General features: G+C 36.2%; 1 protein-coding gene across 9 annotated transcripts in view; it reads right to left on the bottom strand.

Moving 5' to 3' along the window:
- LOC127852844 (serine/threonine-protein kinase 11-interacting protein-like) overlaps nucleotides 1-14,234 on the bottom strand; it is a 43,953-nt gene that overhangs the window by 20,798 nt on the left and 8,921 nt on the right. For all 9 annotated transcript variants that reach the window (XR_008036285.1, XR_008036287.1, XR_008036286.1 and 6 more), the window contains 11 exons: nucleotides 13,213-13,284; nucleotides 12,431-12,554; nucleotides 11,821-11,924; nucleotides 11,498-11,629; nucleotides 10,365-10,566; nucleotides 7,170-7,273; nucleotides 6,380-6,605; nucleotides 5,597-6,010; nucleotides 4,181-4,320; nucleotides 3,093-3,236; nucleotides 1,461-1,523 (listed from right to left, as the gene is read on the bottom strand). Coding sequence is in view for 2 of the 9 variants with exons in the window: in XM_052386858.1 (XP_052242818.1) it covers nucleotides 1,461-1,523; nucleotides 3,093-3,236; nucleotides 4,181-4,320; nucleotides 5,597-6,010; nucleotides 6,380-6,605; nucleotides 7,170-7,273; nucleotides 10,365-10,566; nucleotides 11,498-11,629; nucleotides 11,821-11,924; nucleotides 12,431-12,554; nucleotides 13,213-13,284 (1,725 nt within the window). In the remaining 7 variants the exon portion in view is untranslated. The remainder of the gene's footprint in view (nucleotides 1-1,460; nucleotides 1,524-3,092; nucleotides 3,237-4,180; nucleotides 4,321-5,596; nucleotides 6,011-6,379; nucleotides 6,606-7,169; nucleotides 7,274-10,364; nucleotides 10,567-11,497; nucleotides 11,630-11,820; nucleotides 11,925-12,430; nucleotides 12,555-13,212; nucleotides 13,285-14,234) is intronic.

Here is a 14,234-nt window from a genome sequence, read left to right as displayed (position 1 = left end):
GTAGGTAGTTAGGTAGTAGTAGTAGTAGTGGTAAAAGTAGTAGTAGTAGTGGCAGTAGTAGTAGAAGGTGGTGGTGGTGGTGGTGGTGGTGGTGGGTTGGTGGTGGTGGTTAGTGGTGGTGGTGGTGGTGGTGGTGGTGGTGGTGGTGGTGGTGGTGGTAGTGGTAGTAGTAGTAGTAGTAAGTAGTAGTAGTAGTAGTAGTAGTAGTAGTAGTAGTAGTAGTAGTAGTAGTAGTAGTAGTAGTAGTAGTAGTAGTAGTAGTAGTGGTAGTAGTAGTAGAAGTAGAAGTAGTAGTAGTAGTCGTCGTCGTCGTCGTCGTCTCGGTCGTCGTCGTCGCCTTGTCGTCTTCGTCGTCGTCTCGTAGTCGTCGTCGTTGTCGTCGTCGTTTCGTCGTCTTCTTCGTCTCGTCGTAGTAGTAGTAGTAGTATTAATAGTAGGCAGTAGGCCGTAAGCAGAAGCAGTAGCAGCATTACAAGACCACTACTTAAGAATGATCAAATGGGAAAAGGTTACCTAGCACGGGCAGTAAATATGGGGCTCATTTACAGGTCAGATTTGGAATCTCCTGCTGTAAAATGAGAATTTTGAATGAATTAAAAGGGAGGCAAATCTGTAATAAAAAGAACATGCATAAACCGTAGTTTGTTCCCTTGTTTATGCTAAATCCTTACAAGTTTGGAAAGAATTGGATGAAAAATTTGGACTTTAGTGCATACACACCATTTTCCAATTCAAGGGGAGGTAATTCTGTACTTCATGGACCAATAATGCTCATTTTTGTAGGGTTCGTGTCCTCATTGATATAAAGACACTGTGCAAATTTGGAAAGGATCGGACAAAAAATGTGGAAGATTTTTTAAAGTTTTCACAAAATAGGCAAAAACGAATAAACATGCAAAGTTCAACGAGCTCCTGCGGCCATGTTTTTTGACGAATCAAATTTCTTTGAACAACTTTTTCAGGGGAGCCTTCAAAGGTCATCCCTGTGAAATTTTTTGAAAATCTGATGAGCGGTTTCTGACAAGAAGATTTTTTAAGGTTTTTACCATATATGGTCATGGCGGCCATCTTGGTTATGCGATCAAATTTTTTTTAACAATTCTTTTGTCCCATGACCTAGGGATGCTCCTCATGAAATTTAGTTGAAATTGGCTCAATGGTTTAGTAGAAGAAGATGTTTACAAATTGTTTACAGACAGACAGACGGACGGACGGACAGACGGACGCCAGACGCTGAGTGATCACAATAGCTCACCTCGAGCTATCGCTCAGGTGAGCTAAAAACAGAAATCCTGAAAGATTATTGTTTTAAAATAGCATTTTGACGCATTTGAATGGAAAAGTTCAAATACAAAAATGCATGAGTTTTTATTTTCTTTATCAACTTGACTGGCAATAGCTCTTTGTATTATATTTCATAACATTCATCTGAAAGTGAATGTTAACTTTGTGCAACTGACCTGCATCATGATATGAGAACTTTTGTCTGACTTCAAATGCTTTGAAAACTCTCTCAGCAAATTCTGAAATTCAAAAAGATACATATAGCAAAAAAACAACACAAAATATTACAAGGTAAAATCAAAACCATATGCCAAAAGGGATAAACACATTAAAATAAAACTTGTATTGATAAAACCACGAGTATTCAAAACTTAAAAGCTTGCGATTTAAATTACATTTAATTATTTTGTTAAAGATTCAAATGGTGTTTCTAATTTCTATTGTATACAAATGATGTCCAGTTAGGACAGGGGTTACATTCGTCAAAATATAAACTGATTGGCTTATATCTGGCACTGTTATATTACCATTTTAATAACCAATCGTCGAGTGAATTGAAATTCAGATTCAATACAACATGCTCTAACTATTTTCTGAAAATGGGGTGAAAGTAAATAAAATGTATGTGCATGATTAAAATGCATTTGTCTCTATTTAACAAGTGCTTATCAAAACTTGGTTGGTATAATATATAAGACATTAAAAACATTTAATAAACAAGATGTGTTTGTGAAACACTATGACCTTTCACCACTAAAAATGTGAAGCTCCATGAGATACACATGCATGCCAAATATCAAGTTGCTATCTTCAATATTGCAAAAGTTATGATCAAGGTTAAAGTTTGACACAAACCAACAAATAGACAGGGCAAAAACAATATGTTGCCCAGTATAGACTGAGGGACATAAATTAATAAGGTTTTAATAGCAACACTTAGCTTAAAAACGTTGTTACTTGCGAGCGATAAGGGACAATTTTTTCAACATGAAGCTTAAATTGAAACTTTTAAAGAAAATTAAAATTTAAATGTGGACGAATTGTATTCACAGGAAAAATATTCCAAAAGTGGGACTTTCACGCAAACATTAGTATGTATGGCATGTTTGCCATCTGTGTCAATAATAGCATTTGAACTATTGTCTGTAGAAACCACTGTCTGTGTACCAGATTTGGCATAGAAGATATGGTTTGAAATCCAACTTCAGCCTGAGCATACCTTAATCCTGTCTTGCAGGGCATATGTCAGAAGGATGTCGAAACCGTTTGGCAAATTAAATTCCTATACCAATTTTATGTTCATTTTACTCTACCATATAGATTGATTTTTCTTTAAGAATGCACCCTGACAAAGTCTTTCTATCTCACACTCAACCCAAACAACCATCTCACACACAAGTGTTACCAGCTTAACCAACAAACAATTTCAAAGACTGCGGAGCTATAAAAGTCTTGCCAGTGCACAAATATTCGTACCCTACATGATAAAAGGATTACATGTCGCCGTGGTGTAGTGGATATGGTGTCAGCCTAATGATTGGGAGTTCACGGGACAATCCCCACTGTGGGAGCGTTCTTTAGATCGCCCCCATAGACACCAAGTACTAGTTCTTGTCCCAGGAAACTGACTCGAGAGCATGTCAAATAAGCCTTAGACATTCAATGCAATCGAGCTCAAATAAATAGGTCTAAACTAAAAGGATTTCAAGTTCTGCCAGCCTTCCTTACCTACTCCTGAAAAGCATTTCAGACTGTTGGGCATTATAATTAATGTTCTTATCCAACACGACAAGGTTATACCAGCGTACCCAAGCATCTGTGCTATCCTCCATGGCATATGCCCTCTCTCTGAAGTCCTTGCGTACATAGTCAAACTTGAGTCTCAGCACGTAGAACTGAAGACCGCTCATAATGTCCGAGCCATGACATATTTCCTCTGTCTGGATCACATTCTATATGCAAGCACACAAAAATAGGTCTTATGCAAATACACAGCAATTGTTCATTACAAAATAGAACTGACGAACTTTTAAATGGCAGTAAACAAGAGAAAATTTGGGATGCTGAAAAATATTTGAATAACTGGAAACTAAAGTAGTTATGGCTTAGCAATTTAATATCTGCATATTTGCATTAGAAAGAATAAACTTCCAAATACATGTATCTCCTTCTATACTGTACAAACACCTTATTTTGAAGTTGTTTTTGAAGTTGACTATAGGCCTGTACAGGCCATCCCTTTAGCAGATAAGTAATGAACATCCTAGGTCTGCAAAGGATTAACAGGAGGTGTCACAACATACTGATATTAACAGAACTGTAAAACATTAAACTAGCGGGCAATAGGCCCTAGGTCGCTCACATGAGAACTGCAGAAACTGAATAGTTCTTAGCAGCTTTTGTGATGTTTTCATGACAATTTTAGAACAGACCCATTTATACCCTTTATTACTTCTGTTTATTTTTTAAATGACGCTCACTTTCCAGCCATATCAGTAAAAAGGTGATTAGCATTTATTTTATTTTTAAATTCACTTTATATCTCAACTTTACTCCCCGCAAATTTTCTTAGTGGAGCCCTAATTAGGTCATCCCGCTAAGAAATTTTGCACCAAGTAAAATCCAGATATAGAGCGAATATTACTATGAAATAAAAGCCAGTAACTTTCTTCCTAATATGGCTGGAAATAAGAAAGGAATACAAAATAATAATACTAGTAATAAATGGTATAACACGACGAAAAATACCTGCCTCGGCATGGACGTCGCCATCTTGTTTGTCACGTGATTACCCCCTCTATTAGAAATCAGGTAAGAAATTCAGGTTTCCTAAGCCTCACTTAAAATAAACTTATGTGCACTCAACACTAACCCGGTATTCTGTAAAACCACCTACCAGCAAGCAATTCATATCCAGACAGCATAGGAGTTTGCCATTGAGGTCCTTCTCCAGGAGGAAGCGCCTGTTCAAGGACACTATGATATTCTTCATGTCTTCGCCAGGCACCATCACAATGTAGGGGTCACACTCATCATCTAGAAACATGGATTACACACCACTGAAAGGCCTGCTGTATTTCTATGGCTTACTTAATTTCAAAAGATGACATGAGGATTTTAATATACAATGCGCAAAAAGATACATTTTGCATTGAATGGTAGGCATTATATACTTATTTCCTTGAAACATTGTATTTTCTTTGCATGACTTTTTGACATAATGTGACACATATTATTTAAAAATAATCCTTTATATAATCTCATCACATCTCCCTTCCATTGTCCATGGTAAAATCCAATATACCCATCCTTGCATAATTTCAATATGCATTAAGAGTGGATTGTAATTTATTTCAATATAGCTCTTATTTTAAATATACCCAGCATGTAGACCTTGAAATAGTAACTCGTGTTAGCACTTCATTTTCCAATTCCATCTGCATGTCTGACTGCTGATTTGCTTGTTATTTAATACAAAAATAATGAACCTCCACGTATTTACAGTATTTTTGTTAGGTATAATAAAAAAATATATATGCATATTTCAGGGAATAGTGAATATTGCTCCAATTAAAGTGCAATGTTAACCTCGTCCGTTGGCCATCAGCCTTGGTTCACATTACTCTTATACGGATGCAAAATATATCATTATAAACATATAAACTTCATGCCTAGCACGAATTGTTTTCCTTCAAAGTACAGGTTAAATCTGAAAAGTTTACAAATTGAATTACTGCAAATATTACCTTCTGTGATGTCATAGCAACACATTCTCATCAAAGTTAGAAGGCACTTATATACCAACTTTTTTACCTTTTTGTATAAAAAAAAACCCACTGTTGTTTTCTTTGATGGCAAGCAGTGTATTTTGTCAACACTCAAATATGAAATGTAAAATAAATATTGTACACAAAGTAATTCGAGAACATTGATTTATACATGCTTTTGACTCAAGCAATTTATTTCAAATCCTAAGATGAAAAACCTTGGTCAAACATGGAGGTGGACTGATGTTTTGATATGACTACAAATGAAATCTTACCAAACAATTGATTTATGATTTAACATTTTCCCACTGTGAAGCAAAGTGGAAATTGTTATATGCAACCAGCATAAAACCAGAACAGCCTGCAAGTAACTCACAGTCTGTTAAAGTTTTAAGATGTTTGCTTTTCATAAGTATCTTAGGGTTGGAAATGAAGCCTTCCAAACTTGAATGGAGTAAGAAAAGTTGTTAATTTAATTTTATTTTTTTTGAAGGAACTACAAACTCATTGAGATGCGTATCTAACCTGTAAAGGCTCATACTGACCATATTCAGTAGATTGTACGTCCGAGTCACTCAGAGTAGAGCTTGTGCTGGTTTGTGTATAAAATTGAGGCACAATACGCTCATCTGGATGTGTTGTCTGCTGTGAAGACTTTCTCAATTTCTCCGCAGGCACTGCATAGATGTCTGTTGTATCTTTCATGATGAATTCGGATGGGCTGGCAGGTGTAACCTTTACTGTTGATGCAACTAGAGGCACAATACGCTCATCTGGATGTGTTGTTGGCTGTGAAGACTTTCTCAATTTCTCCGCAGACACTGCATAGATGTCTGTTGTATCTTTCATAGGGAATTCGGATGGGCTCGCAGGCGTCACCTTTACTGTTGATGCAACTGCATTCTTTGGCAAGACAGAGCTGGCTTCTTTGGTCTGTGTAGCTTCTTTCGCTGCTTGAGCTATGTATGGAAGAAAAACGACCTTAAGAATAAACATTTTATACAAGCTATAATTAATAAACAATTATCATTCTGAATAACTTTAAAAGCATCAACATGTAATCACTAGCAACATTAAATATTGTTTCAGTTAAAATGGACATAAATAATGACATTAATCTGTGAGTGATGAATAAATGTAATGCTTTATTTTGAAACATCAAGATGTTATTTGAGAGCCATTTTATGAGAAACTCTCCTTTTTCCTTCAAAATAATTTCTTAAAATTCCTAAAACATTAATATTACATTGACATAATACAAAGAGAGTTTAAAAAATCTTACCAAATTACCATTAATAATTCTTTAATATATACAAAATAAATCTTACATATAGGAGTTTTTTCAACTTCCATCTGCACCTGACTAGTATTTGTTGTTCTTGATATTGCTTTAGTCTGGGCAACAGATTGTCCCATATGCATTTGACTAGCATTTAATGTATTAACAGTTTGTTCAGTCTGGGTTACATAGTTTTCCTCTTTAACAGAGTTGCTGCCCTTTGGTAGTACTGGTTCCACTTTTGGAACTGAATCTGTCTGGTCAACATTCAGCGCCTTGAAATAAAACATTTACAGAAGTGTTTAATGGTTTGTTGGAGATTTACCAAATCAATCAGTGTTTAGATTGAAAGGTGACTTGTTTCTGGTGTTTCATTATTTGCAATATTGAAAGCAGAAATTAATTCAAACTCATTAAATTTGTGTGTATTAAACTTGTTAACATCTAGGATTTTTGTATTTTTTTTAGATTTTCTCATTTTTAAGCATTTATTAATACTGGTAATAAATTTGCTTCTCCTTGGGACTACCACTAAACTTGAGTATTTTATAAAAAATTTTTTAGCTGAGTTTGAAATTTGGTGTTCACAGAAGTTTTCTTGAGTTTTGAGTCTGAATCAACCCTGAGTTTAAGCGGGAATTAGTGCATATTTTATAGCTGAGATTTAAGAGGGCTTAGCAATATTCCCAAAACTCAAATGAGCGTAAACTCTACTTGAAAACATTGAGAATGTTCATGAAACAGGGCCCTGTTCTAGAAGTAGGTATTGCCTATTATTACAATAGGGTTTTTGCTCTTGTACACACAAACCAACCCCCCCCAAACCCGCATAGACTGACCTTAAGCCAGTTGTCCTGGAGATGTTCCCTCATGGTCTCTATCTCCACAGCAACATTCCTGTCCTCCATGTAGGAGGAGCCAGGGGTCACAGCAGGGGTCACTCCTAGCCAGCACAATAACTTGAGGTTACAATGTTAATTGATAGAGCCTTGCTCTGAGAATACTGGGCTTAATGCATGTGCGTAAAGTGTCCTACCAGATTAGCCTATGCTGTCTGCGCAGCCCAATCAGGGATGACACTTTCCGCTTTTATTGTATTTTGTATTTTATAATAAGGGGTATCAAAGACTCTACATGTCTTTCTTCTTTGTCTTAGCTGAACAGAATGAATAGAATATAAAAGAGGTGCCAGGACAGACAAGAGCACCGCCTTGCGGGTGCAGACCGCTCATCTATTTTCTTTTAAAAGGTGAAGGGACTCTCAATTTCAATCACAAAGGAGGGAGGGGTGGAGTGAAGAGGGGTGTATAGTGTGGGGGTGTGGACATTTATTACATTATCTTTCCAATGCGGAAAAAAAATTGCAATGACAAAAAAAAATTGGGTGTGGGGGGGTGTGGGGGGGGGGGGGGGATTCTTGGGTGCGATGGTTGGACGGTATTTCAAAAATAAAATAATAAAAATAAATATTTGTGTTTTTTTTAATGTTTCAAAAAAAAAATAAATGGGGTGGGTGGGGTGGGGTGGGGGGATTAGTGTGAGGGTGTGGTGGTCATTTGTGAGATGATCTTAAAAAAAAAAAAAATAGGGGGGGGGATTCGGGGGTGGGGGATTCGGAGGGGGGGGGACACGGGTGATGGTTTGGGTGGAGTCTATTGTGGTATGTCATGTAAGAGTAGTTTTGTCAAAGTATCAATCAAATCTAATCATAAATAAAGAAGTTATGGCAATTTTAGCAAAATTTAATAATTTTACCTTGAGAGTCAAGTTCATTTAAAGGTCAAGGTAAAATTCAACTTGCCAGGTACAGTAACCTCATGATAGCATGAAAGTATTTGAAGTTTGAAAGCAATAGCCTTGATGCTTAAGAAGTAAAGTGGATCGAAACACAAAATTTAACCATATATTTAAAGTTACTAAGTCAAAAAAGGGCCATTATTCCGTAAAAATGACAACCAGAGTTATGCAACTTGTCCTTTTACTGTACCCTTATGATAGTTTGCGAGTGTTCCAAGTATGAAAGCAATATCTATGATACTTTAGGGGTAAAGTGGACCAAAACACAAAACTTAACCAAATTTTCAATTTTCTAAGTATTAAGGGCCCATAATTTCGTCCAAATGCCAGTCAAAGTTACATAACTTTGCCTGCACAGTTCCCTTATGATAGTTAATAAGTGTTGCAAGTATGAAAGCAATAGCTATGAGTAATAATTTACAGGTTGATGTTGGTATTAAAAGATATTTATAGAGATAGAGAAATGGAGAAAGTATAACAGTTGGTGCTTAATAATTTAAATATGATTAGCTTAAGCCACACTGGATAGACATTTTTAGCTCATCTATTTTTTGGAAAAAAAATTATGAGCTATTGTCATCACCTTGGCATCGGCGTTGGCGTCCGGTTAAGTTTTGCGTTTAGGTCCACTTTTCTCAGAAAGTATCAATGCTATTGCAATCAAACTTGGTACACTTACTTACTATCATGAGGGGACTGGGCAGGCAAAGTTAGATAACTCTGGCGTGCATTTTGACAGAATTATGTGCCCTTTTTACACTTAGAAAATTGAAAATTTTGGTTAAGTTTTGTGTTTAAGTCCATTTTATTCCTTAAGTATCAAAGCTATTGCTTTCATACTTGCAACACTTACTAACTATCATAAGGGGACTGTGCAGACAAAGTTATGTAACTCTGACTGGCATTTTGACAGAATTATGTGCCCTTTTTATACTTAGAAAATTGAAAATTTGGTAAAGTTTTGTGTTTAGCAGTGTTCTTGGAAAACGGGGCTTTATACATGTGCCGAGAGTTATATGTAAGCAGACTGCACATGATAATCTGAGATGAGACTTTATACATGTGCCGAGAGTTATATGTAAGCAGACTGCACATGATAATCTTAGATGAGACTTTATACATGTGCCGAGAGTTATATGTAAGCAGACTGCACATGATAATCTGAGATGAGACTTTATACATGTGCTGAGAGTTATATGTAAGCAGACTGCACATGATAATCTCAGATGAGACTTTATACATGTGCCGAGAGTTATATGTAAGCAGACTGCACATGATAATCTGAGATGAGACTTTATACATGTGCTGAGAGTTATATGTAAGCAGACTGCACATGATAATCTGAGATGAGACTTTATACATGTGCCGAGAGTTATATGTAAGCAGACTGCACATGATAATCTCAGATGAGACTTTATACATGTGCCGAGAGTTATATGTAAGCAGACTGCACATGATAATCTCAGATGAGACTTTATACATGTGCCGAGAGTTACTAGTATATGTAAGCAGACTGCACATGATAATCTGAGATGAGACTTTATACATGTGCCGAGAGTTATATGTAAGCAGACTGCACATGATAATCTGAGATGAGACTTTATACATGTGCCGAGAGTTATATGTAAGCAGACTGCACATGATAATCTGAGATGAGACTTTATACATGTGCCGAGAGTTATATGTAAGCAGACTGCACATGATAATCTCAGATGAGACTTTATACATGTGCCGAGAGTTATATGTAAGCAGACTGCACATGATAATCTCAGATGAGACTTTATACATGTGCCGAGAGTTATATGTAAGCAGACTGCACATGATAATCTGAGATGAGACTTTATACATGTGCCGAGAGTTATATGTAAGCAGACTGCACATGATAATCTGAGATGAGACTTTATACATGTGCCGAGAGTTATATGTAAGCAGACTGCACATGATAATCTCAGATGAGACTTTATACATGTGCCGAGAGTTATATGTAAGCAGACTGCACATGATAATCTGAGATGAGACTTTATACATGTGCCGAGAGTTATATGTAAGCAGACTGCACATGATAATCTCAGATGAGACTTGTTACATGTGCCGAGAGTTATATGTAAGCAGACTGCACATGATAATCTGAGATGAGACTTTACGCACATGCAATAAGCCCAATTTTCAGCCATTAAATAAAGAACTACTAAACTAGAGGCAATTCAACAAATTCAGCAGTTCTAAAAACATCTTACTTGAACTGTGTTCTTCTAATAAAGAGTCTTCAATGTCTGCAATTTTTGGAATGCGTTCTTTACTCGGCCTGCGTCGGTGCCCGTGTTTCTTTTTTGAAGTGTGTGAACTAGGAAACAGCTGGGATTCAGCTATTTGGTTGTCTACCTGGCTCTCATCTGGAAATTCCTGGTGAACCACTTGTGCCCTGTTTTGCTTCAAAACCTGGAATCCTCCGGATGTAAAAGCCATAAGTTGAAACAGAAAGAGTCCTTTTTAATAGACAAAACAATAACATACATGCATGTTTTTACTAAATAAGCTTTTCAACATATTCTAATCAAACTTTGAACCACTTTTGTAACATGTGCAATTTTGAAGAAAGTATTGTTGTGGCAAATAGGGGCTAAATGCCTGTGTGTATAGTCCACAGAGGCGTGGCAAATAGGGGCTAAATGCCTGTGTGTATAGTCCACAGAGGCATGGCAAATAAGGGCTAAATGCCTGTGTGTATAGTCCACAGAGACGTGGCAAATAGGGGCTAAATGCCTGTGTGTATTGTCCACAGAGGCGTGGCAAATAGGGGCTAAATGCCTGTGTGTATAGTCCACAGAGGCATGGCAAATAGGGGCTAAATGCCTGTGTGTATAGTCCACAGTATTGTTGTGGCAAATAGGGGCTAAATGCCAGTGTGTTTAGTCCACAGAGGCTAATCATGTCCGACACTTTCACTTTTATTTTTTGTTTAAAGAAAATCTCTTTTAAGCAAGCATTGTTGAGGCAAAAAATGTTGTCTCTGACACGACACTGCGCACATGCATTAAGCCCCATTTTCCCAGATCCAGGCTCATATTGTATGCAAAAGATTGATAAAACCCAATGTCAGTAGAAAATGCTGGACTCTCAGCAAAATATGCACTGTTAAGGACAACAATGCCAGAGAGATTACATATGTCACATAAAGTTATCAAACCACCTCACAAGAATGATTTCAGAGTATGAAAACATTTTCCAGAAGTCTTGATTAAGTTATTCTATGCAGTGTGCCCCAATTGTGCTCTGTCATAAGTTAGATTTGGTTATCAAGCCCCATTAAAGGATCACAAACACTTGATCGAATGGGAATGCCCATTAATTGGTTTCCACAGCAACTCACAGCAAGCTCTTCCTGGGATAGTCTCTGGCCATCCAAAAGAAATGCTCCGACACCCGCTAGTGGAGATATTTGGCGAACTGTTAGCAGTCTATGGTTAGTCTTATAGCTCAATGGATTGCCATTCACACATAGCTGGAAGAAGATTGAATTATGATAGTACATTGCTTTTGATTCAGTGAAAGTGTACTACACTATGAAATAAAGGGTCAATAACCCATCACAAGCAAAGCTACAACCCTAATATAAATGCAAAATGCAAATTAAAACTTCTTTTATATTTCCACCTATGCAGTTGTTATGTGTGTATTTATTTAAATACGTACCACCATAAGCCGGTTGAGCCCTGCTATTGGTTGCAACTTGTCATGTTCTATCAGGAGATTGTCTGCAACATCTAGCTCCTCTAGCATGCTCAACTTCTCCATGCCTGCAAATAGGTAGTAGAGCGGCTTGTTAAGTCTATGTTATTTAGTAATTATAAAGTAACACTTTTTGTGTATTTATACATTCAGTTGTGTGATAAGTTTGGCTTTGTCTATAGACAAAAAAGAAAAAATCTTGTCCAACTAACCAATTAACAACACAAAACTAGTCTTAAGGGTTAGCATTTCAGGCATAGCATAATTAACTTCTCACTTCAATTGCCAACACATTTATCAGTTAATGTTTTTTTGCCCATTTATTTCTATGTTAATGGTCATGGTTTAATTCCTTCAAATCAGAATTTCTAATTGTTGATTATTGAAAGTATACTATGATAATTAACATTTATTTCTGTTATTACTTATGCCTGACAAGAGTATAACAAATATCTTATTTAATAACTTGCTTTTGTATTGATCTGAACTTCAGAAGTATGTTCATATACAGAGATTTAATCTATATTGCATTGCAAACATCCATGAAATGTTAACATTCCTATCCAGAACAGACCTTGCAAGTTATCCAGCTGATTATTGCGCAATACCACAGTCCGGAGCCTTGACCCTCCAAAGAATTCCGGCACAGAAGTCAGCATGTTAAAACCCAGGTTCACTCGAACTAACTCAGCCAAACACTGAAAATAAAACTCCCCATGTCATAATATAATGACCAATGACCGCATATGAATACTTAATTTATATTATTTATGTATTGCTGATAATTATATATAGAAGTACCCGCAGGAATCTGTATTGGCTAAACTATGTGATTCAATCATACATCAATTATCCTACTTGAGTATTATACTTGTGAGAGTCAAGATTGATGGGAATCTAATATATTGAGTAAATGTGAGTAAATGAAAGAAGTGAATGTGAGTTAATGAAAGAAGTGAATGTGAGTTAATGAAAGAAGTGAACCGTCTCAAAGTGAGTACTCATTTCAGATACTGAGATATGGTAAAGGATTACTAAATATACAGAAAATACAAAAAATATTGTCATTCATGATAAGTATATTTTGTGTATTCATAGTGACATGTCAAGATAGTACATAATATAGTTTACAATATAGTCCATTTAAAATCTGGTCTGTACTATATGTGCAGAGTGTGTTAGATTTGAATGTTGTTCAATCACACACAAATGTTCTTTATTTTCAGTAAATCCTCATGTAAAAAAGGTTTGGAAACATTTTTTTCCCCTACCTACTTACCCAAACATATTTTGCATTTTCCGGAATCATACCTTTAATTTGAAGTAATTTCAACACAAAGTGTATCCCCAATTTACCTTCAAGAAGTCCTGTGTTTGCGATAAATTGTTGTGACTCAAGTCCAACACCTCTACAAATGGAACGAACCTCTGCAACAAAAATTCAATAAAATACACTCACCACGTGTCCCATTCATAAACAAGACTGTTGTCAAGCAATATATGGTCCCCTACCGGTGAAACTCCACCATTTTCAGCAATATTTCTAGTCTATTTGTTGCCATAGCAACAAGAATTCTTGACATAGGAACAAATTGAAATGACGTGCATAATCTCCATATTGCAATCTATCCGTTTTTCAAGTTTGATGAAAAAATATTAAGAAATTTCAAAGTTATCGCAGGATCCTCCGTTTTCAGCAATATTTTTAGTCTATGTGTTGCCATAGCAACCAGAATTCTTGACATACGAACAAAATTAAATGACGTGCATAATCTTCATATTGCCATTTGTCCATGTTTCAAGTTTCATGAAAAAATTATGAAGAACTTTAAAAGTTATCGCAGGATCCAGAAAAGTGTGACAGACTCACAGACACACAGAGTGCACACCATAAGTCCCCTCCGGTTTCACCAGTAGGGGACAACAACAGTCAACACAGTGAAACCCCTCTACACTAAAGACCTATTGAACTGGTCAAACTGTTGACCACTAGAGTGGGGCAGTTAGGGGGAAAGAAAAGGAGAACCGTGATAATTTGTCGCAGATCTTAATCTAACATTACACAATAACATCATTATAAATGACTAAACATTTTAAAGCATAGCTATACAAAATGCACGCAATTAAATTGTATAATTAAAAAAATATTCTAATGGTTATTGCGTTTGTTGTTCACAATTACAAAATATGAAATACACATTGAACTAACTATAGACTATACATTATTTAGAATCCTTATAACTGCTGCCTATAATTAATATATTAATACACGCGCCCCAGAGTTCAAGCAGAAGAAAATCCATAACTGTCCATTGGCATAATGCCTACACTGTTTGGTTTACAGAGGAAAATACATAGACCGAAAAAAAGAAATGTAC

The sequence above is a fragment of the Dreissena polymorpha genome, chromosome 12 (assembly GCF_020536995.1).
Source record: "Dreissena polymorpha isolate Duluth1 chromosome 12, UMN_Dpol_1.0, whole genome shotgun sequence".
In the NCBI taxonomy this organism is placed as follows: domain Eukaryota; kingdom Metazoa; phylum Mollusca; class Bivalvia; order Myida; family Dreissenidae; genus Dreissena; species Dreissena polymorpha.
Note: the sequence above shows the minus strand (reverse complement) of the source record. Positions and strands in the feature narration are given on the sequence as shown.